Genomic DNA, 23,404 nt, shown 5'->3' on the forward strand with positions numbered 1-23,404 from the left:
ACATCTGGGTGCAGGTGGCCAGGCTTGGCTGAGTGTCCTGCAACAAACGTTCGCCTCACATGTGTGGCAGAATTGAGCCAAGAATCACACTGAGCGGCACATGAGCAAGGACAAGACTCCTCTCGGGGGGGCCGGTGAGGCATGTAGAGTGAGAACAGACAGCAGGCCAGGCTGTGTCCCCATCACTGTGGTGCACATAACCTGGCCGTGTGTGTCACAGCCACTCACCCTGCCAGACACGACCCCCATTGATGAGGACCTCCACAGGGAAAGTGGGGTGGGCTGGCTGGTAGCCGTGGAGCAGAAAGGCGTAGCGGCCCAGGGTAGGCACCTGGGTAGTGAAGACCACAGTGCCCTGTAGGGAGAGGCTCCAGTGAGCAGGTGGAGGTAGGAACGCCAGAGATCTCCAGCAAGTCCCCCACTGTTTGCTTGGACCACCTGCCATGGATGTCAAAGGGTAGGGGCCCAAGAGTCCTGCCTGAGCCACCTGTCCCTGCAGAGGCCATGGCTTGGCCTGGGCCCTCACCTGGGGGTGGCGCAGCAAGGTGGGCTCTGTGTCGGGGTCCACAGCAGTGGGGGGCCGAGGCTGGGGTCCAGCTGGGGGTGCACCTGGGGTGAGCTCCTGAGAGCGGGTCAGAGGGAGGCTGGGAGGCAATGGCAGTACCAGACAGTCCCTGAGGGTGATGGGCTGCGGTGGCTTCGGGAAGCGGGAGGGCAGACATGCAGCACTGGGAAAAGCACCAGGTATGAGTCCAAGCCATCCCGGCCAGTCAGTCCCTGCCAGCCATCCAGCCCCTCCCATCCCCACTACCTGCTAGAGCCAAAGGTACCATGGCTGCTCACACAACGGACCCGAGGCTCCACGAACTCCATGCTGAACTCCTCCACAGGCACCAGGGTGACAGTGTGCTGTGGGCAAAGGGACCAGATGTAGCTGAGGACGGGAGGTGCGGGCAGGGCAGGGACAGCTACCACACAGTCCAGACCCCAGGAGCCCACCTAACAGGGCTCTGCCTTCTGTGTGAAGACCAGCCTTGGATATGGAAGCAAGTGAATGTTTCTGAGGCCTGGCACCTAGCCTGGCTCCTCACCGTACTCTCCTCTCTTACATGTGCTTAGAACCCACTGGAAGAAGTTGACCCCAGAGGGCAAGCAGTCAAGGGGCCTCACCAGGAAGAAGTGTGCCTGTTCAGCTGTGAGCCGGATGCTGGCTTCAGAGCCCAGGTAGAAGGCGGCCAGGTGGTGCTGTGTGTCCAAGGCAGAGCCCCGGCACAGGGTGCTGAGGAGAGGGACAGTCAGTAGGTGAACAGCCCTGGGCCAGGCCCTCCACACCAGCACCAGTCCTGTCCCAGGCCCACCTGTATGGGCAGGGGTGGAGGGTGAGCGTCCCTTGCTGGGGGGCTTGGTGGGGGGTGTGCACAGCCACACCTACTTCCTGCTGAGTATCCTCATTGGCGTATTCCACCACCAGGGCATAGCGGCCTGGCCGAGGCACAGCCACCTGAAGCTGAATGTCCACCTGGGGGACGACAGGGTTACTAGAGGCCAGTGCTCCCCATCTTTCCCAGGTCCTGGTGCCTGTGGCAGCTCCAGGCAAGAGGAGGGCTGACCTGACTCACAGAGGGAGCAGAAAGAACACTAGGCAATCTCTTCTTTACAGACAGCTCAAACAGGGACAGCAGTGGCCAGGCCAAGCTGGGTGGTAGCTGTGCATGCAGTCTCCATGGTCCAGCAGCCTTGCCCTGCACCTATGTCCTGTCACTGAGGACCCCTCCCCCAGGGCTAAGGTCCCCCAGCATCCACCCCTCTCTGGACCCTTGGACACGCACATCACTGCCCAGGCAGGCGGCCAGAGGCGGGTGTGAAGGGCTGAGCTGCTCCAGAGGGCAAGGCCGGGGCAGGCTGTTGTCGTAGCGACATAGGGCCTCAGGACCAGCTGCTGAGGGGAAGCCATCCAGAGGAAGGTGGGCGTGGAGGAGACAGCTGGGAGACAGAGGCTGAGGTCAGCAGCAGGTCCACTCAGCACTCAAGAGCCAGCCCTTGGAGGCTGCCTGGGCAGTGGGGGTTCAAGTGGCCCCCAACCCATCCCGCATGGGTCCTCACTTCTCTCCAAAGTGCTGCACAGATGGCCGGTAGGTACAGGACTCGGTCACTCGAAGCTGTAGGAGGGCTGCCTCATAGTAGGCACTGGGCAGCAGAACCACATAATCCTGAGGGAGATGGGAGGTGGGTGCTGAGGCTCCTCAGCCCAGGGCCTGCCCCCACCCGCCATGGTCCCTGCCTCACCAGGAGAACCCCTTCAGCCTCAACGAACAGGGCCCAGACTCCAGGATTCAGCACAAAGGGCTCCCCGAAGCCCCGCTGGGGCACAGTGACAAAGGTGGGCTCGGTGCTGGGTGGGAAAGCCACCAGCTGGCTCTGATCTGTGCCTGGGGAGGGGAAGGAAACTTCTGGCTCAGCCCTCAGGCTACCCCAGGCTGCACCTCCCCGACGTTGAGTCCAGAGGACGTGGCTGGGGCAGGAGGGAGAGGGGTGCAGGGTGTGCTGGGGAGGGACGGGGCAGGGCGAGGCAAGGAAGGCAGCCTCCCACTCACAGTTGGTACAGGCGGCAAGCTTGGCCTCCTCTCGCATGGAGACCTGCCCACTCACAGTCATGGACCCACGGTTGACATATCGGAAGACCAGCCGAAACAGGTCAGGGGAGGTCACGTTCATCCTGGCCACAATCCTGGGCTGTGGTAGACATGAAGGAGCGAGCTCACCTCTCTGGCCATTTCCAGCCTGGGGATCTGTGACCCCAAGGGGCTGCCTGCTCTGCTGGCCACACCAGAGCCACTGCCAGCGCCAGTTCTACACAAAGTGCTGGCAGGGGTAGCTCAGCTCACCTGGATGGGTGACATGTGTGCGTAACCCCTCCAGCTGAAGTTCTCAAACTCTAAAGGGTTGAAGCCAAAGCGGACAGCATGGCCCTCAGGAGTGGTCGCCTCCTCCAGCTCCAGCCGCAGATGGTGCAGGTCTGGCAGGTAGTGGTCCCTCGCTGGCCTGCCACAGCACAGGTGTCTGGGTGGGGCAGGCACTTGGCCCTGCATAGCCACCCAGATCCCTAGGGACGACCAGGTCCCACATGTGGGCCTGTGGTAAGGGACATGGGGGAGCCCTGGACATGCTGTCCTCCCACCCTCAGCCCGACCAGTGTGGGGTACCCACTCGCTGCAGGTGAGGCCCTGGGTGTTGGGGCGGCACCGGCAAGCACCAGTCCTTGGTTCACAGCCCTGGCCCAGTGCACCACCAATATCACACCGGCAGCCTGTGGCAGGAGGAAGCGAGTTCAGACTGCCCAGTCCCCAGCCTTGGGTGTCCCCTCCCACAGTCCCCCAGCTCAGGACCTCACAGGTAGGCCCCTGACCTCCATCCACCCTTGGTGGAGAACAAGAGCTGAGAAACCAACTTTCACCTGCTCTCTAGAGTTCAGGCTAAGGGCAGGGCAGGGGCAGTGGGATGGGTTAGTGATGTCTGCAGGGAGCCCAGGGTGCAGCAAAGAACCACATCACGGCAGAAATGGCGCCTCTTCACCTCCACCCCAGCATGGACCTGGGGTACTGGTCCAACTCCTGGGCCTCACTGCACTCGAAACTCGGCTGACCACCCCCACCATGACCAGAAAGGAGCCACTGCCTATCTCACCCATTCATCCCTCCCTGGGGCTCCAGCTACCACCGTGACCTGAGACAGCAAGGACCAGGCCTGAAGGTCAGTTAGCGGGCACTTACTGCGGCAGCCGAAGTAGTCAGCCTGATCTAGCCCAAAGAAGCCGTCCTTGCATGCTGCGCAAGTCTGGCCACACACATGGGCCTTGCAGAAGCACTGGCCGTTGCCCTGAGTCAGGAGAGAAAATGGTACTGGGCAGCTGGGGGGCCGGCGGGGTGGAGGTTCTAACCTGCCTGTCCCACAGCCCTGACACCTTAGCCTCAGACTCACCAGTTGGCACTCAGCAACTCCACCCAGTGTGCCTCTGGGGTCACAGCTGCAGCCTGAGGAGGGCAGAGCAGGCCTGAGTTCTGTGGGGAACAGGCGGGCCTGGGCTCCACCTACCCCCACACCCCTAACACTCCCTCCAGAGCAGACTCACGGGTGCAGCCCTCAGGGTTGCTGGGGCTCAACCCCCAGTACCCAGGTTTGCAGCGATCACAGCTCAGCCCCTCCACATAAGCCCGGCACATACAGGGGGCCTGTGCCTGGAAATGGATGAGACTGTGGGTCAGAGTGGATTCCTGCCCTCCTACTACAAGCCCTCAGCCTTGAAGAACTAACAAGGGGCAGAGGATGTCAGGTCTCTCACCTGCCCGGGTCCCATATCCAGCAGTCATCTGAACCAAAAAAAGGATCAACAGGGGGTGCAAAGGGGGCCCTGGGGTTACCATGGCAACTTGGAGGCAGACAGGAAGTCTTCTTCTCCTGGGGTTTGGGACTTGCAGCCTGGCCTGGGCCCCCTGCCCATCCCCACGCCACAGGGAGACCCATACTCACCTCAGGGAGGGTAGGATTGGCTGGGGCCAGGCCTGCAGGGTGACAGGAGCCAACTACAGAGAGATAATTAAGCCACAGTCAGTCCCCAGTAACCGAGCCCAAAGGCCACTGGCTTTCCAGGCCCGGCCAGAACCCATGTCCTCATAGGAGCCAGCAACTGCTACCTGTGGCTCTGAGCAATGGAAAAGCACATATCTCCTTGCTCAGGCACCACAGTGCCAGAGCACACACCGTGAACACCTGTGAGTGCGTACAACACGTGGACACATGCGTGCTCACATGAACACTCACAAGGCATGCAAAGAGGTCACGTTCGGCTCACGTGTGAGCGCAGAGTATGAACCTATGAACATAGCCCACACACGTGATGGATCTCAGAAAGGTGCACAGCGTGGGAACGGCACACAGATGCACAGGGACACGGCTCCCTCTGCCTGTCCCAACCCTGGCTCACCTTCACAGGAGGGGAAGTTGTAGGCACCAGGCACACACATGTCACAACGCAGTCCTGTCACACGGGGCCGGCAGCTGCACTGCCCACTCCGGGGGTCACAGGTCGTGTGCAAAGAGCCATCGGCATTGCAGTGGCAGGCTGTGACAGGAGAGCAGGGTGTGGGCATGAGGTGGGACATGTACCGCCACCCTCCGCCTCCTGCCAGGACACTCACGGGTGCAGGCGGGGAAGCCGTGGAAACCGGGGCTGCACTCCTGGCAGGTGGTGCCCGTGTAGCCGGGGCGGCAGTGGCACAAACCACCTGCCCCACAGAGCTGGTCCAGGGCTCCCTGGGGATCACAGCTGCAGGCTATGGGAGCACAGTGGGGTCAGGCCCTGGTACCATACAGTGGCCCGGCTCCTTCTTATCTCAGCCCTCTACTCACCATGGCAGTTGGGGTAACCATGGTGGCCTGGGCGGCAGCGGTCACAGTGAGGCCCCTCGAACCCGGGCCGGCATGGGCAGCGGCCAGCCTCGTCACAGCCTTCAGGCAGGGTCCCTGCAGGGCTGCAGCCACATACTGCAGAGTGGGGTGTGTCACAGAGTACCCTGACCCTGGTGGGCTAGCCCCCAGCGTCCCCAGCCACCAGGATACTACTCACGTTGGCAGAGAGGGAAGTGGAAGTAGCCAGGGGCACAACGATCGCATGCAGCCCCCTCGAAGCCCACCCGGCACCGGCACTGGCCAGAGTCAGGGTCACAGAAGCCATCGGTCACTCCAGGGCTGGAGCACTGGCATGCTTCAGAGAAGGGGGCCGAGACACACATGGTCAATGCTCGGTCAACACAGGGCACCTTAAAGATGGGTGGGGGAGCTGCACTCACGCTGACAGCCAGGGCCATAGAACCCAGGCGCGCAGAGCTCGCAGTGGGCGCCCTGGAAGTTGGGTTTGCACACACAGCGTCCCACCCGCGGGTCCTTCCGGCAGGCGTTGCCCTGAGTCCCTGCAGCGCTGCAGTCACAGTCTGCAAGAAGGGGGAGGGGGTGGCTCAGACACTCTGCAGACCCGTGTCCTCCTTGCCTGGAAAATCAGTCTTCTGCTTTTTGTTCTCACACTTTTTTCAAAAAGTACTTTCATTAGTGTGTATTAATTGTACACAGTGACATTCCCGTATGTGTATGTGATGCACTTGGATTGTATTCACCTTCTTACACTTTTTTATATGGTACTAATCAGAAAGGAGAATAAAAACCCCAGGAAGGGAGAGCTGGTGTTCTGTGGAAGTCACATACAGCGAAACCAGGACATCATAGCTGCTTTGCACTGGGTGTTCATAGACTCCAGGGGGAGCCAGGGAAACATAAAAAAAAACTCACGACAAGCTCAACAGAAGCTTCCTGGGGAGAGGAAGAGAGAACACCTTAACTGTCCTGACTTACACGTAAAAGGAACATCCTGAATTCCATTTAATGCTTGCTACTGATAGAAATAATGGTTCAATATTTCTCAAAAATATAGAGTAACCACTGGTCAGACCAGAACATAGAGACAACGTGCAACCCTGCAAAAGAGGGGTGCATCCTAGCACCACAAACGACACCCAAACCAACAGGAAACACGCTTTGTCTCTCAAACTAGCCAAAGTCAGGACAGGAAAAACTTAAGAGGAGAAGGAGAAATGATGCAGTACAGACAAGCAAAGCCAGAAGTGACAGTGTCAAGCACGAATGGTCCAGGCTGCGTTTCCTTCCTAAGACGAGACCAAAGATATTGGTGGACTGCAAGGAAGCCCCAGGGAGGACAGCCTTGGAAGCAGGGACACAGGAAGGACGGGGACAGGCAGAGCCAACATAGGTGAATGCAAGCCGTGAGCAGCAAGCTGAGGCAGGGGACGAAGAGGGATGGATGCCGCACGCACACAGCAGGCAGGAGATGGGCAAACAGAAGCTCCTAGGAGCAGGGTGCACGTGGTGCGTTAAGCTAAAACTATTCAGACTGCGAGAGGAATTCGGCAAAGCAGGTGTGGAAAGTCTGAATGCCCTGTTAGAACACCAGCTCACAGGGCTGAACGTTAAGCAAGGACAGAGTGGATTTAAATACTATAGTTAGCAAGCCTGTTCCAATATGCAGAAACTGGTACAAACAAAACAAATGTCCTATCAATGTCCACAGTACAATCTAACAGGGGTCACATTCTAGGTGAGACACAAAGAAAACATAAAACGCCAGAGACAAAAGCAGAAGCTGTCAACATGTCATCTCTGACCACAGTGCAGTAAAACTAGGCTCAGACTAACTCAGCAGGGGACAAAGAGGACCTCACCACGGGGAATAGTGACAGACACCCTCCTAAACAGCCCAGGGCAAACATGCAACTTAGAGACAATCCACAGCAGCGATGAGAACACGGCATAGCAAACCCTCGCCAGAGCCAAGCTCGGAGGAAAAGTTGTAGCTCAGGACCAGGGTTTCTTAGCCTCGCGCTACTCATTCTGGGCTGGGGTGTGGCACCCTGTGCCCTAAGGATGCTTACAGGCCTCCCGCCTCTGCCCTCTAGACAACAACAGCACCTGCCAATCATGACAACCACACGTGTCCCAGACTCAAATCAACCTTGGCCGAGATCCACTGCTTTAAACTTTTATGTTGATAATTAAGAGAGACCAAAAATAAAATATGATTCGAGAACAGATCAAAACAGCAATATCATCAAAAGAAAGCAGACAGTCAGGTGCTGGAGGCTCACGCCTGTAATCCCAGCTACTCAGGAAGCAGAGATCAGGAGGAGGATGAAGTTTCGAAGTCAGCCCCGGCAAATTCGTGAGCTTCTAACTCGAAAAAACCCTTCCCAAAAAAGGGCTGGTGGAGTGGCTCAGGGTTTCGGCCCTGAGTTCAAACCCCAGTACCAAAAAAGAATTAAATACTTTAATTTCAAATTTATTAGAAAGTAGAATCCTATCAATATACTTTGAAAACGCCAGTAAATTGATAAACTTCAGTTAGGTCTGTTCAACAGATGAAAACAAAGAAAAAAATGAAAGAAAATTGAAAATTGCATCAGAATGCTGTGTGTAACTTTAACACAATTCATTTACATATCCAAATTAAACTTGGTAGAAAGAATAACCAAAAGGTATGAAATGAGATAGAAGGTATGATAGATACCATACCACAGAAGAAATTTAAGTCACGTTCGAACTCAGGTCTTCACGCTTGCAAAGCAAGCGCTCTACCACTTGAGCCGCACCTCCAGTCCATTTTGCTCTGGGTATTTTGGAAATGGGGGTTTCAAGAACTACTTGCCCAGGCTGGCCCTGAACTGCAACTCTCCTGATCCCAAGTAGATAGGATTACAGGTGTGAGCCACTGGCACCCAGCATAAAAAAATTGAAATCTTAATCAAAGATCTCCTTTGAAAAATAGGTATCATGGTGGCACAAGTCTGTGATCCTGGCACTTGGGAGGCGGAGGCAGAAGGAAGGAAGGAAGGAAGGAAGGAAGGAAGCTGACATGCTTAGGGTCTGCTTCTAGGCAGAATGAGAACCATGGGTGGGGTGCCCGCTCACACAATGCCTGTCTCCCTTATGGATGTAGACACAAGGAGACATTTATCTTCAGCACTGGGTCCACATGAGGAAAGACAGTAAATTCACTATACAAGAAACTAATTAAAAGTGGCACACGTACAACCACAGGTAATTACTGGTGCTAGCCATGGACCTGGGAAGAAAGAATTTTCAATAGTTTACACCACTAACTGGCAAACCACAGTACATCTGGTTTTGTAAATAAAGTTTTATCGGAAGGCAGCCCAACCTACTTGTTCCAACATGGTCGGTGGCTGGCTGCAACCCATGGTGGCAGAGCCAAGGATTTTCTGGCGACCATGTGGCCCTCAAGTCAACACAATTGCTGCCTGCCCCTCTCAAAGTTTGCTGATCCCTTCGTTTACACTGTTGACGAAAATCTAAAGGTTTGGTTTTTTTTTTTTTTTCGTAATATTGGGGTTTGCACTTATGGCAGGGGCTCTAACCTCTTTAGCTACTCCACCAGCCGGAAAATCCTAAACATTTTGTTATAAAAGGACCCCATCCAAGAACCAGTAGATGGGAGAGATGCCAAGCATCACCCCAATGTGGCCAGTCAGAGACCAAGAACAACAGTGGCAGCTCCTCCTAAAAGCTTAGGAATTCAGCACATGACAGAAAAGCCCCTAAAAATTAAGGTGCAAACGATCGATTGGGAGAAAACACCAGCCTGTAAAACGGATGAGCTGTACCTCGAGTAAAAAGAGAGAGGACAAGCAATTCCCATAAGAAAGCAGCTGAGAGGCAAAGAACACAGACCTCACAAATTAAAGACATGCAGCTAGTACTCTGGGGTACACGTATGAGCCCCGCTAAGACCCCATCCACCACAAAACAAACCACTGTCATCCCTCCTGTTCCAAAAGGAAAAACCCTGACAGCCAGACTAGGACACATCACCAGCTGAAAGATGTGCCCCAATTCCAGAAATACTAAAAGGGGGAGCCTGTCTCAGAACAGAGGAAGAGTATCTTTTGCCAAGCAGGCTGACAGCAACAGATGCTGCTAGGGTGGCAATGATTCCGTCAGCAGCTGTGCAGTGGCCAGTACGCCAGCTGACTGTCATATTTTAAGACAGTAATTTGGCAACCTGTGGCCCATAGCTGCAAACATGCTTGTCTGGCGACCCTGAGCCTTTCTTTTTCTTCTTCTAGGAGAAACAAGACTTCACGCAAAGTTGTAATTGCCTGAATATTCATCATGGCATCATTAAACAGAAAAAAGAAAAAAGAAGGCGGGGGGAAACCTAAGTCTCCAACAATTGGAGGTTGGTAAAATAAACGCTGTCTGTCCGTATAACATCAATCAAAGACTTGTTTACGGGTTGTGGTGAGTGAAAGACGCAGTCACTAAACACTGTGCATAGTACACATCCGTGTTTGTCAAAATGAGTGCATACAGACATGGAGTTTGGACAGCATGAAGAGAGGTTAATCGCTTTTTTTTTTTTTCCCCTGGGGTGCTGTGGATCAACTCAGGGCCCTGTGCCTGCCAGGCAAGCACTCCACCACTGAGCTTCAACTAAGAACAGAGGCCCCAAGAGGGGTTATCTGCAAGCGGTGAGACTCTGCAAAGCATTTTTCTCCAACCTTATGATTACCTATTTTTTTAAAGGTTTTCCAGTGTGACTATGCATTCTTCGTATAAAAATGTACGAACCAAAAGAAGATAACTAACGTGCAAACTCATCCTTTCTGCATGGCCTTCCGGTGGGGCTGTGCTGTGGTCCCTTCCTGCCTCAGATGAGGAGGGTCCTGGAGACCTTGGGGATACTTACTCACAATCTGTCCAGCTGGCAGCACCTGCTCCCTGGTGTCATTGGGGGAGAACGGGGGCACAGCTGAGTGGAAGAGACACCAGTGTAAGCCAGGTCTGCCTGGCAACCCCTCTGGCCCCAACACCGGTAGTAGCCCTGGGTCCCCTTCCCCTGCAGGGCTCCCCAGGTCCCACAGACAGCAACACGGGGCCTCCCCACCCCCAGCCCCTGGGCTGGCCCTCACGGTAGCAGAGAGGGAAGCCTGCGAAGCCCTCAGCACACGCGTCACACCGCTCCCCAGTGAAGCTGGGCCGGCAGTAGCAGCGGCCGGTCAGGTCTTCACAAGTCCCATCAGTGAAATCGGACTCGCAGTTGCAGCCTGGGGGCGGAGGTGGAGATTGGGAAGTCACAAGATCTCTAGCACAGGACTCCGAGACAGAGCGCCTCTGCCTCCTGGATCCGAGATCCCAGGACATCCCAACCCCCTCTCCTAGGCAGGCCCTGAAGGTTGGGACCCCCATGGCCCAGGGACAACAACCCAGCTAGGCCCCACTCACGGCGGCAGACATGGGGCGAGTCGAGCGGGTGGTCTGGGGCACGGTAGAAGCCGGGCAGGCAGCGTTCACAGTTGATACCGGTGGTGTGGTGCTGGGGGACAGGGGCTGCTGAGTCCAGCCATGTCCCCAGCCCTGCCACAGATACCCACCCCCACCCGGCCACATGCAGCCCACCTGGCAGCCGATGCAGACACCCCCACCCTGGTACACATTGTCCTGGTTCTGGCTGGCATTGCGCCGGTCCACCTCAGGGTCATAGTAACAGTCGTGAGCGTGGCCATGGCAGTTGCAGGCTGGAGAGGAGGGACCCAGTGGTCAGCAAGCTGTCGACAAACCTGGGCCCCCGGGGCACGTCCACCCCATGAACCATGGGTGCCAACAGGACATGTGTGTGGACGTGGGGCACTCACACTGGCACTCGTTGGCACTGTCAGTGGTGGCCGGCTTCCACGGCTGCTGGTTGAAGCCGGGGCAGCAGCGGTCACAGGAACCTCCACATGTGTTGTGCTGGCAGGCACACTGCAGCCTGTGGGGGACAGAGGGGATGAGACCCAGTCCAGAGGCAGAGGGAAGATGTGGTGGGTGGCAGGTCCTCAATCCCTACCTTAAAGGAGCCTGTGATCCCCTTTGGCCATCGCTGGCCTACATGTGGGTACAGGCTCCCCTGCCCTGTTTCCCTACTGTGAGGCAGTGAGGTCTTGCCCAGACACCCAGTGTCAGGGGAAGGGCCCAGAGGGGGCAGGGACTCATGATGGCATCAGTTATGTAGGGCCTTCAAGGAGAGCGGGAACTGGGGAAAGGTGTGTGTTGCTGGATGGGGTGGGACCTTGGCAGTCAGTGCAGGAGGCCTGGAGCCCTGGTGCTTCTCACCATGGCCAGGTCCTAAGCCCAATGCCTCTGGGCCAGCCTCAAGGGAAAGGGACACATTTGCTCTCCTGAGACCTGGACCTCACTTAGCAGGCAGTCCTGTGCCAGCCAGACATGCCCATGCATCCAGAGCACATCTCCAGGGGCAAGTGGCCAAGAACTGTCTCTCCCTTCCAGCTGGGGGTAGACGCCAGGGTGGAGGGCTGGAATCCTTCCTGTTATACCAGTGGGCAGGGGGCCAGCTGGTCAGCAATGAGGGCCAAGTTGAGTCACCTACTGCTCACCAGAGCCCCACCCCGGCACACGTCTCCAGCAATGCAGCTGGGCTGTGGTGGAGCCCCAGCTCCGTGCTCTGAGGCTGAAAGCTGTGTGTCTCCTGCGCAGGACCCCAGAAGCCCATCAGTGCAGATCAGAGCCTGAAATCTCCCAGTTACAGCCCCACCCCCATGGGGGTCCACAGGGCCTTGGGAACTGATCCTACTTCACCTCACAGTACAGAAATTTCCGAAAAGGCATCCTCGGTACAAAAGGAACTAGAGTACAACCAGCCACCAGCATAGGTAATTAACAAGTAGCCGTCTATCCTGACCCAGCTCTGAGGAGGGAGAGCCAGGGTCTGCAGCTAATACCTCGTTTTTAATTTTGTGCATGGCCAAAGTACCCCTAAATCAATATGGCAAGAAATTAATATGTCATGTCAGGCTGGCTGTACCTGGATGATGGGTAAAAGATCTCAAAACCACCCTCTGGAGCTCCTCCCTGTTCCAGAGTATGTGGGAAGCAGGCAGATAAAGCCCAGCTAAAGGTGACCTTACAAAGCAAAACAGGCAGGGTCAGCAGACGCCACAAAGGGCAGAATTAAGACCCCAATTATTCCATTTAGTGGAGCAATCTGGTAGACACTGTAAAGACTGTTTCCAGTGATTATAAACGAAGGAGTCTAAAAATAGGGAGAGGCGAAAAACAGAAGTTCTAGAAGTGAAAAATGCAATTAATTATGAAATTAAAGATTCAACACATGGCTGAACAGAGCTAACACAACTGAGAGAGATTTCATGCTGCAGAGGAGCTGGGGAAGCTACCGAGAACCAGCACAGAAGACAAATAGAAAATGTGAGAAGCTACAAGGCAGAGGCAACCATAAGACGCTCCAGTCTAGGTCTATGGGAATCCCAGAGGGGGAGGCAGAAATGGGGATCACAGCTGTGAATGTCTTCACTAAGCAAGACTATTCTCAAAGAGCAGGGTCCCAAGTGACACACAACACGTCCAGTCCTCAACGCTTTCAGGTAGATCTGCAGAACACCAAAGCTCAGGAAAACATCCGGAAGAGACCAACAGCCCAAGTCACAAGGGACCCTAACGAATATCGAGAGATACTGAGAGACAGTTAAAGAATTCTCCCAAAGCACCAAGAGTGAGGGCAAACAGCCATTTTCAGACAGGACAGATGGTCAGCAACTGGAACCACCACAGGATGTGTTTCAGGAGGAAGGGGACAGAGCCCCAGGGAGGGACGAGAAGCAAGGGGTTACGGAGAACAAAGAACAGGGACCAGCGGACAGCCCTGGCATTGGAGTCAGGAATAGGGGCGGGCTCAGTGGTCTTGGGCCCCTGCGTTATTCATTTAGTCTGGATTTGGGTACGCCAGACATGCCTGTAAGAAGGCACAGGCTGACACGACAAGCAGATCCTGGAAAGAAACTTTAGTAAGGAAACCAGCCATGTGACTTCCAGCTCGAGGGGAAGGAACGGGCAGAGAGCAGGCAGCATGGTGGTGGCAGTGGTGGAGGTGGGAGCCATGGTGCAGTTGAGTGGCAGTGGAGGTGATGGGGTGAGGAGGGTTGGAGATAAAGGAGCAGAGAAGTGCCAGCTGGAGGAACAGGGCTCTCCCTCCCTGCCATGGAAGACCATGGCAGGCTGGTTTGGGGACACTGGGGCACGATGAGGCTGTGGGATAGGGTTCTTTTGGGGTTTGTGGCTCTGGGAAAGATGCCCCCCTACACCAGTCCTCATGCCTGGCAGGGTGGGCTGAGCTCCGTCTGGGCCCAGGTAGGTGTGAGTCAGGAGTGATGGTGAAACCTTTCCTAGCATGTGTTGGCAAGTGCAGCTCCTGGGCCCCCGAGGCCTTCTGTCTCCTCTGAGGCCAATTTGGCTGCCTGGCAGCTCCACTCCCAGCTGTCAGGAGCTGTGTCCCCACTCGACACTTAATTTCACAAAGCAATTTGATGGTGTCTGAAGTTATGCTGGCAGAGACCTGCTCCCAGGTGTATCCCCAAGGGCTGTGGCTCCAGGGAAGTGGTTTGTCTTTAGTCTTCTGGCTGGGATGACCATGTTGCTCATTCTTTAGACCATCAGCCACTTCTGAAGGAGGCTTGGCTTTGGCCATGAGAGTGGGGGTGAGCTTTCCATCCTACCTGAGCATCATCGGCTTCCCCTATAAATTGGAGGTGTGGGTGCAGCTAGAAGACCCCAGTGGGGACCCAAAACTTGTCCTAAATCCAGCAAGCAGGGTCAAAGGTCTTGGAGACAGTGGAAGTGGCAGGGCAAGCCTACCTGTGCCCTGCTGAGAGTGTCGGGCACTGGGTGGGGACATGGGAGCCTTGTCATGGCCCCTTTTTGGGCTCTGCTGCACAACCCTATCCTGCTCTCAGCCTGGGGAGGCCGGCGCTGCATGACAGGTTAGCTATATCCTGCTTGCCTCTCAAACAGGTGAGCCTGTACCAAGAACAGGCCTAGTGGTGTTAGGCATGCAGCTATGGGAGAGAGAGAGAGGGAAGGAAAGAGGAGGGAAGAAAGGAAGGAAGGAGAGAGTGAGGGAAGGAAGGAGGAAAGGAGGGAGCTAACATGTCCGGAATCTGCTTCCAGGAAGAATGAGGACCACAGGTGCCTGCTCCCACAATGCTAGGCTGCACTCAGCCATTTAGGCTTACTAGGGGTCCAGGTCACCAGGGGATCTAGCCTCAGGTACAAGTCATCTGATGGCAGCTGGCTCAGGGTGCTCCACTTAATCAGCTGGTTCTGGGTGGGTCTGAGGAGTACACCTGGGATAGGGCTAGGCCCAGAGCTGTGCAGACTTCTAGGAAGCAGACCCTCCACTGTCAGAGATCAGGGCCTTTGTCTGTCCCTGGCTGCAGAGCAGGGCACATCAGATGGGCGAATTCTGGCTACTCCTGCCGTGGACCCTTGTTGGGGTGAAGGTCAGAGGTAAGAGCAGCAGGGAGTGTATCTTTGTGTCCTGGGGAAGGTCAGGGGAGCTGGGGTGGGCTCCAGCAAAGAGAGTGAAGACTGCCTGGGCAGGTGTCCATCTGGAGGACACAGGCGTGCAGACGGGGGTCCATGACCTCCATCACTGATGCCTCTCCACAGCCCTGGAGGACAGGAGGAGAGCCCTTCCTCTCTGGCTGCAGGGCAAATTGCCCAGGACAGGGTATCTGGGGAGGTGCAGACAGCACAGCCTCTCCACCTCACTGTGCAGGTGGGAAACCAAGGTCCACAGAGTGGTAGTCAGTGCAGGTCCCATGGGGGAGCCAAGGTGGGCAATGTCCCCCCTAGGTGAGGCAGGGGGTGACAAGAACAGGGAAGGAGCCACGGGTCTCACCTGAAAGGGTCCGAGGGGTCTTTGGCGTCACAGACATCTGCGTGGCCGTGGCAGACACAGCGCCCACCAATGCTGATGTCCTTGAGGCTGTAATAGTACTGTACCCAGAGCCATGAGCACTGGACCACACCACCCTGACCCACCCCACTTCCAGTGGCCTCAGCCGGGGGCTTCTCCAGCAAGCCAGCTCCTTCCCACCACCCCCACCCCACGCTGAGCCAGGTCACCCGTGCTCACCCGGCGGGTGACGGTGGGGTCCCTCAGCGCCTTGCCCATGAGGTGGCCCAGCAACGTGTTAGTACGCAGGAAACGCAGCCGGATGTTGGTGGCTTTGGTGAACTCACGCAGTAGTGGCGAGTAGGAGAAATTCATGGCTCCCGGGCGCCCGTTCACCAGGGACACCACGATCTACAGATGTCATGGCCAGTAAGGCTGGGTGTGGCCACCAGCACTCAGCCACCACCCTCAGACCAGCAGGACCATAGCTGGGCTGCCCCACCCCCAGGGTCCCACCTCGCCGTTCTCCAGGGGTACTATGCGTGAGTACTCGGTGGTACAAATGACGTCATCGTCCTGCGTGATGCGCTCCAGTGTCTGAGGACCGAATCGCTCTAGACAATCCCTCTTGGAGGCTGTAAGAAATGGGCTAGAGAGTGAGGGCAGGGGTACTACAAATGTCCACAGACCCCAGGGCCCAGCAGCACGGCTCCTGCATCCTGCCTTCTCTGAGAAGGGAGCATTGTCCCCTGGCTGGGTCCCACCAGTGTTCCACTGCTCAGCAGGATTTGTTGAAGAAAGAGAGTCCTTGCCCTGCCAAGCCCAATAAGGCTAGACACGCATAGGCCACATTTAACTCATGCCCAGTTGCCGGGTCCCCTTCCTGGGGACAATCCCACACCACCCCTCCCCTACTGTTGGGTCAGGGAGTTTAGGGGACCTCTGGCCAGGCTGTCTAATCAGAGAATCTGCATCATGCCAACATGACTGGCTAGGGACTCCAGCGCTCTCCTGACATGGAGCTAAGCTGGCAGGAAGTGAACCTGTAGCCACCGGGCAGCTCGGTCACCATTGAGCTGTCTGAGTAAAGCCATTCCAGAGGAGCCAAGAGACGGCCCAGGGATTCTGGCCCCACCACCCCTACAGCAGCCATGCCCAATGTCAGGAATGTGACATGTGACACCCCTTCAGGTGGCCTGCATCAACAGTCCTGAACCACATAGAGTCTGGCACAAGGCAGGGCGTGGTGTCCAGGGACCTTGAAAGAGTGTGACAAGGGCGGCACCATTCCAGGGACACCCCAGGTCCCATGGCTCCAGAAGAACTCACAGGCGAAGAACTGCCAAGGCTGGTAGGTGTGGCCGAAGTCCGTGGACCGCTCCAGCACCCAGAGGTCCGGCCGAGGGGAGTTAGCAAACTTGATGAGTACATAGGCCACATGGAAAACCTGCAGGGGACATGAGGGTGTCAGGGTGTTGGCTCTGAGTGTGAGGAGCATAGACACCCAGCAGGAGGGCCAGCTGGGCCCATGGGTGGGGGGGGTTGCACTTTGAACAATGGCCCTTGCTTAAGGGTCCCCTTCCTGATCCTGGGACTGCCTTGGCCCAGGCCCATCCCTTTCCCTCCCCTCCCAGGAACTCGGGAGCCACATTGGTCCTTCAGGCTACAGGCAAGGCGGTATGAGGGCTGGACTGAGCACACTGGGGAGCAGCCTGCCTGCAAGTCCCAGGCAGTAGGGCTGACCAAGGAAGAAACAGAAGCACACCCAAGGTTCCCAGCTAGGACTGAAAGCTGGACGATGCCCAGCTCCCACGCCAGCCTGGCCTCCTGATGAGCAGACACGTGACATCCTCTGGGTGTGGAGCCTTACCCTGGCCACCACCCTAGGACCTACCCTTCACCTGGGGACAGAGTGGTCTGGAGCAAGTTAGGTCCCAGCCCTGCCATTAGGGGTTCCCTTAAGGGGACTGGACACCAGGCCCTCCCAGAGGAGCCGGGAGACTTCACAGCCAGGAGTCAGGGCTACAGCTTAGCTGTGGTCCTGGCATGCCAGGGCAGTCCCTGGTGGAGGGGAAGGGGAAGCTGCTTCTCCAGAGGCAGAACCCCCAAGCCCTGCCCAGGCCCAACCTGAACCTGAGGACAGCATCTAGGTTGTCCCCACATGCCTATGTCCCTGAGGGATTGTTGAGGCCCCTCCTCAGCAGCTCACAGGTCATCCTGGCTTTGGGCCTCCAGCCCCACCTAGCACAGCACTCACAGGGCACTTTGGACACTGCCTCTAGGAAGCCCTCCCTGACTGCAGCCCATCTATCTACCCTTGGTCCAGGATATCCTCCCTCCACAGACTGGTGTTACTGCTGCCCCCACTGCCCAACCTGGGCTCCACTCTCTGTGGTCCCTCTGCCTGAGAAGCCCCCAACCTTGTTCTCACCACTACAATCTCATCTGTGTGTCCACTCACAGTGACCCTCAGGGGCTGCAGGCTGGGGATGCACACGAACTGCATCAACCCACAAGTAAGAGGAGGTGACAGTCTCCCAGGGTCACCCCAGGTTGAGAACTGGCCTATCAGGAATAAGGTCTTTGGGCCTAGGAATACGGTCCTGGAGGCTGAGTACTCTGTCCCACCCCCTTTAAGGGGCAGCTGCTGGGACTGAGGTAGCTCAGTGATGCAACACTTGCCTACTATGTGTGAGTTCCCAGCACCAGCCACTCAGCCTCACTGCCACAGGACTGAGACCCTGCGCGCCTGCACGCCTGGGCTCAGTCCCCGGTTCTGACGGTGAAAGCAGGGGTCTTTTCCTCCTCCATATACCTCTGGGGCAGCCCCCAGACCCATCCCATGCTAGCCACAGGGAACTGTGGTTTCCACGCCCTGCCCACAAGCCTGGCTCTGAGGGCAATGTTCCCTCCTCCCCCTCGGTCCCAGACAGGGAGAGGACCATCGTCCAGGCTGGGTTCTGCTGCTCTGTGAGCCAAGGAGCCCGGCAGTGTGGGCAGGGCCTGGATGCAGCCAGCACAGGGGCAGGCCCCTTCTGGTGTCTGCTGTGCCAGGATTTCTCACCACAGCAGGTGCCACTTGGCAGGCCATGGATGGCAACCCACAGGTCCTCAAGGTATGCACCCTCCACCCCAGCCTAAGTCTGTCTGTGGCTGCCTGGTACCCACACAGAGGGTGCTCTTGCAGCCCCAGCCCTGGGGAGGCACAGACCGCCAGACTCCAGAGGGACAAGGACCTAGGACCCCAGACACGATCTGGGTGTTGCCCTTGCCGGAAGGCCTGGCACTGCAGAGACAATGGGCTGGAGCCACTCATGCCCGCCCCCTTCACCCGCTGCCAGCTGAGGTCATCTTCAACTTTCCTGTGGGGGAGGGGCTCTAGCCTCTGTAGAAATGACCCTCTACCCAGACTCGCACCTCGGTCTTGGTGCCCCATGGGCCCAACCCAAGGGGTCCAGGAGAGCTGGGGTCTGCGTGAGGAAGCGGGAGGTGGGAGGGACACTCAGGCATGACAGACGCAGACACTGGCTGCTCTAGGGAGCTGAGTCCCTGACCGCCCCCGCCTTTCCCTAAGCGTCAGCCCCAGGCTCCACACTTGCTGGCTGCCCCCTCCCTCCCCAGTCTGCAGGCCCCGCATTTTTCCCAGCTGAGAGCACTTTCACAAATATTGACTCCGAGACACTGAGGAGCAGGGTAAGGGGGCATGGAATCTTCCACCCCCGAGATGGGATGCATTACAGATCCCAGCCTTCCGTCTGTCCACCTAAAACCTTATCTGTCAGACAGAGCCCCGGACAGCTGGCCTCCAGGGTCTGCTGGCTGCACAGATACTGGAGGGCAGGGAAACTGTGCCTGAGAGCTCCCCTTCTGTCCCCAACCTGGTCCCTGCTCCCAGGGCTCCAGCAGTGCCCTTGGTGTGACCCAAGAGGGGTGCAGACCCCTGGACATAGCTCTTTCCCCGCCTTGCCTGTTCCATTTAGCTGCCAACTCAGGCTGACCTTTCTGCTGTTACATAGTTCTGTGCAGAAGGGAAAAAAAATGTCTTTTAAAGCAAAAGCCAAACAAAAGCCGCTGGTTATTTTTAAAAATCTAGCTATTTTGGGGTAGGCACGTCTCCAGGGCAGCAGCCGGGGCAGGCTCTGGGCCACCGTGCCCCCCGCCCAGCCTGACCTCAGAGGGCCAAGGCTCCCAAAAGAGGGATTCTGCCCTGTAACCTTGCTCAACGGGGGTTTGGCAAAGAGCCCAAGAGGCAGGCCAAGCCAGGGCGGGAGTCCAGGGTGGGCCTCAGGTTTCACAGCAATTTGGCCTAAGGCAGCCATGGCCAGCCCCCCTACCCCCTCACCTCAGGATAATGAGAAGGGGTCCAGAGAGAAGGGACCAGGAAAAGGCACCTCAGCAAAGGTGTGGCTGTCCCAAAGCCTCAAGAGGAAGATAGCACCTGTCTCCAGGGCAGGCAAGCAGAAGCCAGGAGCCATCTGGTAGAGACACTGCAGAGGGCACCCCAGACACCCCATACCTGGGTGTTCTGAAGGCTAAGGGGAGGAGTGACCAAGGAGCTGGGCCACATAGGCGAGGACAAGAGAGGGGAGCTGGTGGGGTCTCTGCAGGCCCTGGAGATGTAGGGGCAGGGGGTGGGGGGAAGGGAGGAGCCTTCTGGACTTCTCCAAAGATTGGCTCCTCTGGGGAAGGAGCCAAATCCCTGCTGCACCCACAGCCCAGCTCTGCCTTGATCTATCTGGGAGCTGGGGAGACCAAGGCTGGGGGCACAGGTGGCTACAGTACATGTCCTGGGGCTGAAGGGACCAGCCTCGCCCTTCCCCCCAGCCCCCCACCAAGCATGACTCAGCGGGTGGCCTGTGACTCAGGCCTGGCCCTGAAGGAAGAAGGCCTGGTGTCAATTCCTGGGAAGCCAGGGCCGGAACCCCCTCCTAGCCCCAAGGGTCCGGACTAAATGCTCCCTTGAGGCAAAGTTCTTGGGCACCTAGCTCTTCTGTGTCCTTGCCCCCATCCTTTCCAGATGTCCAGGCAGGCCTTGGAGGACCTGAGTTAGCCTGGTCCAGTCTCTAGCCTTTGCAGTCTCACTCTAAGTGCCCTTCTGCCCCAGAGACCCTACCTGGAAACACCACAGCAGGGGCCAGAGTGGCCAAGCCAGGGCAGGATCTCTCTCAGGCCCCCAACTGGGTAAATAAACATGGCCATCTCTGCAACCAATCAGGGAGCCCAAAAGCAGGCCACATGGGGACCCCACCCCATGAGATAGTGGAATGGAAAAGTTGACAGTACCTAGCAAGCTCATCACTGGGGATCAAAAATAAAAACATGGGGTCAGTAAGGACAGACAAGATCAGGAGCCCCAACTCTGCTGGGGGTGCCCGGCACACAGGTTTCCAGACAGCATGGAGAGACTGTGAATGAATGGCGGTGGTGTGGGAGGGGCGGACAAGGGCTCAGCAACTGGAGGAAGAACATGGGGGTCCCAGCCAGGTGAATGCCAAGTGGCCCCTGCACAGCAGGGCTAAACCTGGGGTGAATTCAGTGACTCCAACACCCCAGGTGGCCTGGGCTCCCTGCCCTCCTCACTGTGGCCCAGCCAGGTCAGACCAGATGGTCAGCCAGGGCCACAGGAAGTGGAGTTTATCCCAAGGGGACACACGGCTGAAACCCAAACAGTTTAGTCTCCACTGAGAGGTACGGTGAGAGGCCAACAGGTCAATGCAGTGGGATTTGTTTAAAAGCACAGAAAACAGGAAGCCTTTGGGGGCTGCCAGGCCCTGTGGGGATCCAAGCGGGGGCAGAGTGAGCAGGGGGACCAGTGTGACTGTGCCAGGGACAGATGTGTGCAGCTAGGGAGCAACAGAGGTGGGGCAGGCCAGGAGGGATGGCCCCCAGCCCCGGGCTTGGCAGGCCCTAGCTGGGTCCTCTGAGCAAGGAGGGGACAAGTAGAGGGAGGGAATGGGTAAAAGAAGGTGCTTGCCATTTATAGGAAGGAGGCAGTGCCTCAGGCTTGGCCTGAGAAGCTGCCCACGGGACCCCTACTCCATCTTCCCACAGAGAACTCAGCTGGAGGGGCCTGTTCTGGCCTAGCCTTGCACCTGTCCCAGCCCTGGGCTCTGTAACTGAAGCTTGTCCACGGGTGTACTTCCTGTTACTTCCCTGGACAACCTCACTGACCGTCTCAGGGCACTGGCCACATGGCTGGGTGCCCAGCTAGGCTCAGGGAGCAACCTGCACCTGGTAACTACCAGGCTACAGCATCCGGACCCAGGAGGCCTGCCCAGGAAGCCCCAACGGGCCAGCCTGAGGACAGGCAGGTCAGGCCTACAGATCACTCTGACAGCCAGTGTGCCCACCACACTGGAGAACCCACCCTCAGGCAGGAGTTCTCTTCCCCCCGGAGGAAACTGAGCCCAAGGGGAGACACCCAGCCCCAACCAACCCATGCCTCCTTCAGGTATCAGCACAGTCATGCCTCACTGACACTGTCCCTCTGATAAACCCTTACCTCAGTTTCCCCAGGGAAGGCTCTTATGTTCCAGAGGTCAACAGCTTCACCAGAGCTCTACCTCCTTAACACCCTTATCTGGTGAGGGTGTGGGAATCCCTTTAGCTGACCCCATCCCACTGCCTGTTACTCCCATCCCAATACCCCTCCTACTAATGGCTCCCCCACATCCCCAGAGGTCCAGGCCTCTCACCCTGGCATTTCTGGTCCTTAGGCAACACTTTGGCCTCAGGTCCAACCAGCCCAGCCAACCAGCCCCAGTGCCCCTCTCCACCCTGACCTCTCTCCCCCACCTGGCATCCCAGTCTGCTTTCCTGCAGCTCTGGGCCTTAGGGCTAGGACAAAGGCGGCTTCACCTGAGCCACCTGCATGCAGGAGAGAACAAAGCCTGGGCCTCCCTGCCTGGCTGGAAAGGGGACCAGCACTCCTCATCTCTTTTGTCTGATGCTGAACCGGGGGAGGAGAGGAACATGGGCCAAAGCCAGTCCAACCCATCCCTGCCCACTCCTTAAGATCTGGGCACACTGGGAGCAAGGCCTGGGACCCAGAGACAGAGCCTGGGCAGGTCAGTTAAGTCAGGACTCTCTGCCACATGGCTGAGTCTGGGCAGTCAAGAGCTGCTCTGTTCCCTGGGCATAGGGTCTACAGGAGACTCTGGGAAGAGGAAGCCAGAGCCCGAAACCTAACCGTTAGGCCTCAGAAGCTTCCAGAGGACATGAAGAGACCCTCAAGGCTGTGATTCAGAAAAGTGTCACCAGTCACCAGCAGGAGCCTCTTCCTGGGGACCCTCCCCCACAGAAAAAGCCCTCTTCTGAAGCCGCGCTACCGCCCAGGCCCAAGCTCTCCCAGGCATCCTGTCCTGGGGCTCCAGCTGCTCCCAGATGGACGTCACAGGGACAAGACTCCCCACTGCCTAGTGCCAGTTTGAGCCCCACCCATCAGGGTGTGAGATCCCCGGCAGCCCACCCCACCCTCCCGGGGCCTGTGAGGCGCAGGAAGCACTCCAGGGCTGGTGCCTGCCACCCCCACCTCCTTCCCAGGGCATCCGTTCCAATCCCAGAACAAAGACGCCGGCCCAGGCGCTTCCTGATGTTTCCTGAAGGAACCCCAGCCCAGGACCAGTGCCTCCAAGGACCTGCCCAGCCCCACAGTGCAGAGCCCCAGGAAGAACTTTTTCTGTGATGGAGTGGGGAACCCATTCACCTGCCCCACCAACCCCAGGCATGCTGAGGGCCACCCAGCGATCCCCATGCCGACAGAGCTTCTAGTCCTGGGTCACAGACACATCTACACAGGCAGCAAAGGGTGGATGGGGAAGGGAGTGAGGAGGGCTGGTGGGCCTCTTCCAACACAAGACTGGAAAGGACTCCTTTCCCCATCGTTTTACAGATGGTGAAACTGAGACTTGAGTAGGCAAGATGTCCATACCTTCTCCTGGCTCTGAACGATCTAAAGATCTGCTCAAAGCCCAATTCACTGATGTGGAGACTGAGGGTCAGAGAGGACCCCAGTCCTGGAGGCAGCAGAGTCCACACTGGTTGGCAGAGAGTCCAACTCTCCCTTGGCCTGGGCAT

At 57.3% G+C, this 23,404-nt stretch overlaps 1 protein-coding gene across 6 annotated transcripts in view; it reads right to left on the reverse strand.

Annotated features, from left to right (window-relative positions):
• Positions 1 to 23,404, reverse strand: part of Lama5 (laminin subunit alpha 5) — a 46,981-nt gene that overhangs the window by 17,928 nt on the left and 5,649 nt on the right. For all 6 annotated transcript variants that reach the window (XR_012448333.1, XM_074075070.1, XM_074075072.1 and 3 more), the window contains exons 3-31: positions 16,658 to 16,775; positions 15,845 to 15,963; positions 15,569 to 15,739; positions 15,332 to 15,429; positions 11,274 to 11,389; positions 11,038 to 11,156; positions 10,864 to 10,954; positions 10,551 to 10,685; positions 10,328 to 10,390; positions 5,847 to 5,987; positions 5,624 to 5,761; positions 5,407 to 5,541; positions 5,196 to 5,330; positions 4,982 to 5,119; positions 4,528 to 4,580; positions 4,130 to 4,235; positions 3,979 to 4,031; positions 3,771 to 3,876; positions 3,208 to 3,307; positions 2,886 to 3,042; positions 2,595 to 2,733; positions 2,287 to 2,429; positions 2,104 to 2,210; positions 1,830 to 1,983; positions 1,359 to 1,519; positions 1,171 to 1,279; positions 812 to 909; positions 527 to 728; positions 229 to 355 (exon numbers count right to left, since the gene is read on the reverse strand). Coding sequence is in view for 5 of the 6 variants with exons in the window: in XM_074075070.1 (XP_073931171.1) it covers positions 229 to 355; positions 527 to 728; positions 812 to 909; positions 1,171 to 1,279; positions 1,359 to 1,519; positions 1,830 to 1,983; positions 2,104 to 2,210; positions 2,287 to 2,429; positions 2,595 to 2,733; positions 2,886 to 3,042; positions 3,208 to 3,307; positions 3,771 to 3,876; positions 3,979 to 4,031; positions 4,130 to 4,235; positions 4,528 to 4,580; positions 4,982 to 5,119; positions 5,196 to 5,330; positions 5,407 to 5,541; positions 5,624 to 5,761; positions 5,847 to 5,987; positions 10,328 to 10,390; positions 10,551 to 10,685; positions 10,864 to 10,954; positions 11,038 to 11,156; positions 11,274 to 11,389; positions 15,332 to 15,429; positions 15,569 to 15,739; positions 15,845 to 15,963; positions 16,658 to 16,775 (3,532 nt within the window). In the remaining variant the exon portion in view is untranslated. The remainder of the gene's footprint in view (positions 1 to 228; positions 356 to 526; positions 729 to 811; positions 910 to 1,170; positions 1,280 to 1,358; positions 1,520 to 1,829; positions 1,984 to 2,103; positions 2,211 to 2,286; positions 2,430 to 2,594; positions 2,734 to 2,885; positions 3,043 to 3,207; positions 3,308 to 3,770; positions 3,877 to 3,978; positions 4,032 to 4,129; positions 4,236 to 4,527; positions 4,581 to 4,981; positions 5,120 to 5,195; positions 5,331 to 5,406; positions 5,542 to 5,623; positions 5,762 to 5,846; positions 5,988 to 10,327; positions 10,391 to 10,550; positions 10,686 to 10,863; positions 10,955 to 11,037; positions 11,157 to 11,273; positions 11,390 to 15,331; positions 15,430 to 15,568; positions 15,740 to 15,844; positions 15,964 to 16,657; positions 16,776 to 23,404) is intronic.

Source organism: Castor canadensis, chromosome 5 (genome assembly GCF_047511655.1).
Source record: "Castor canadensis chromosome 5, mCasCan1.hap1v2, whole genome shotgun sequence".
Classification (NCBI taxonomy): Eukaryota; Metazoa; Chordata; class Mammalia; order Rodentia; family Castoridae; genus Castor; species Castor canadensis.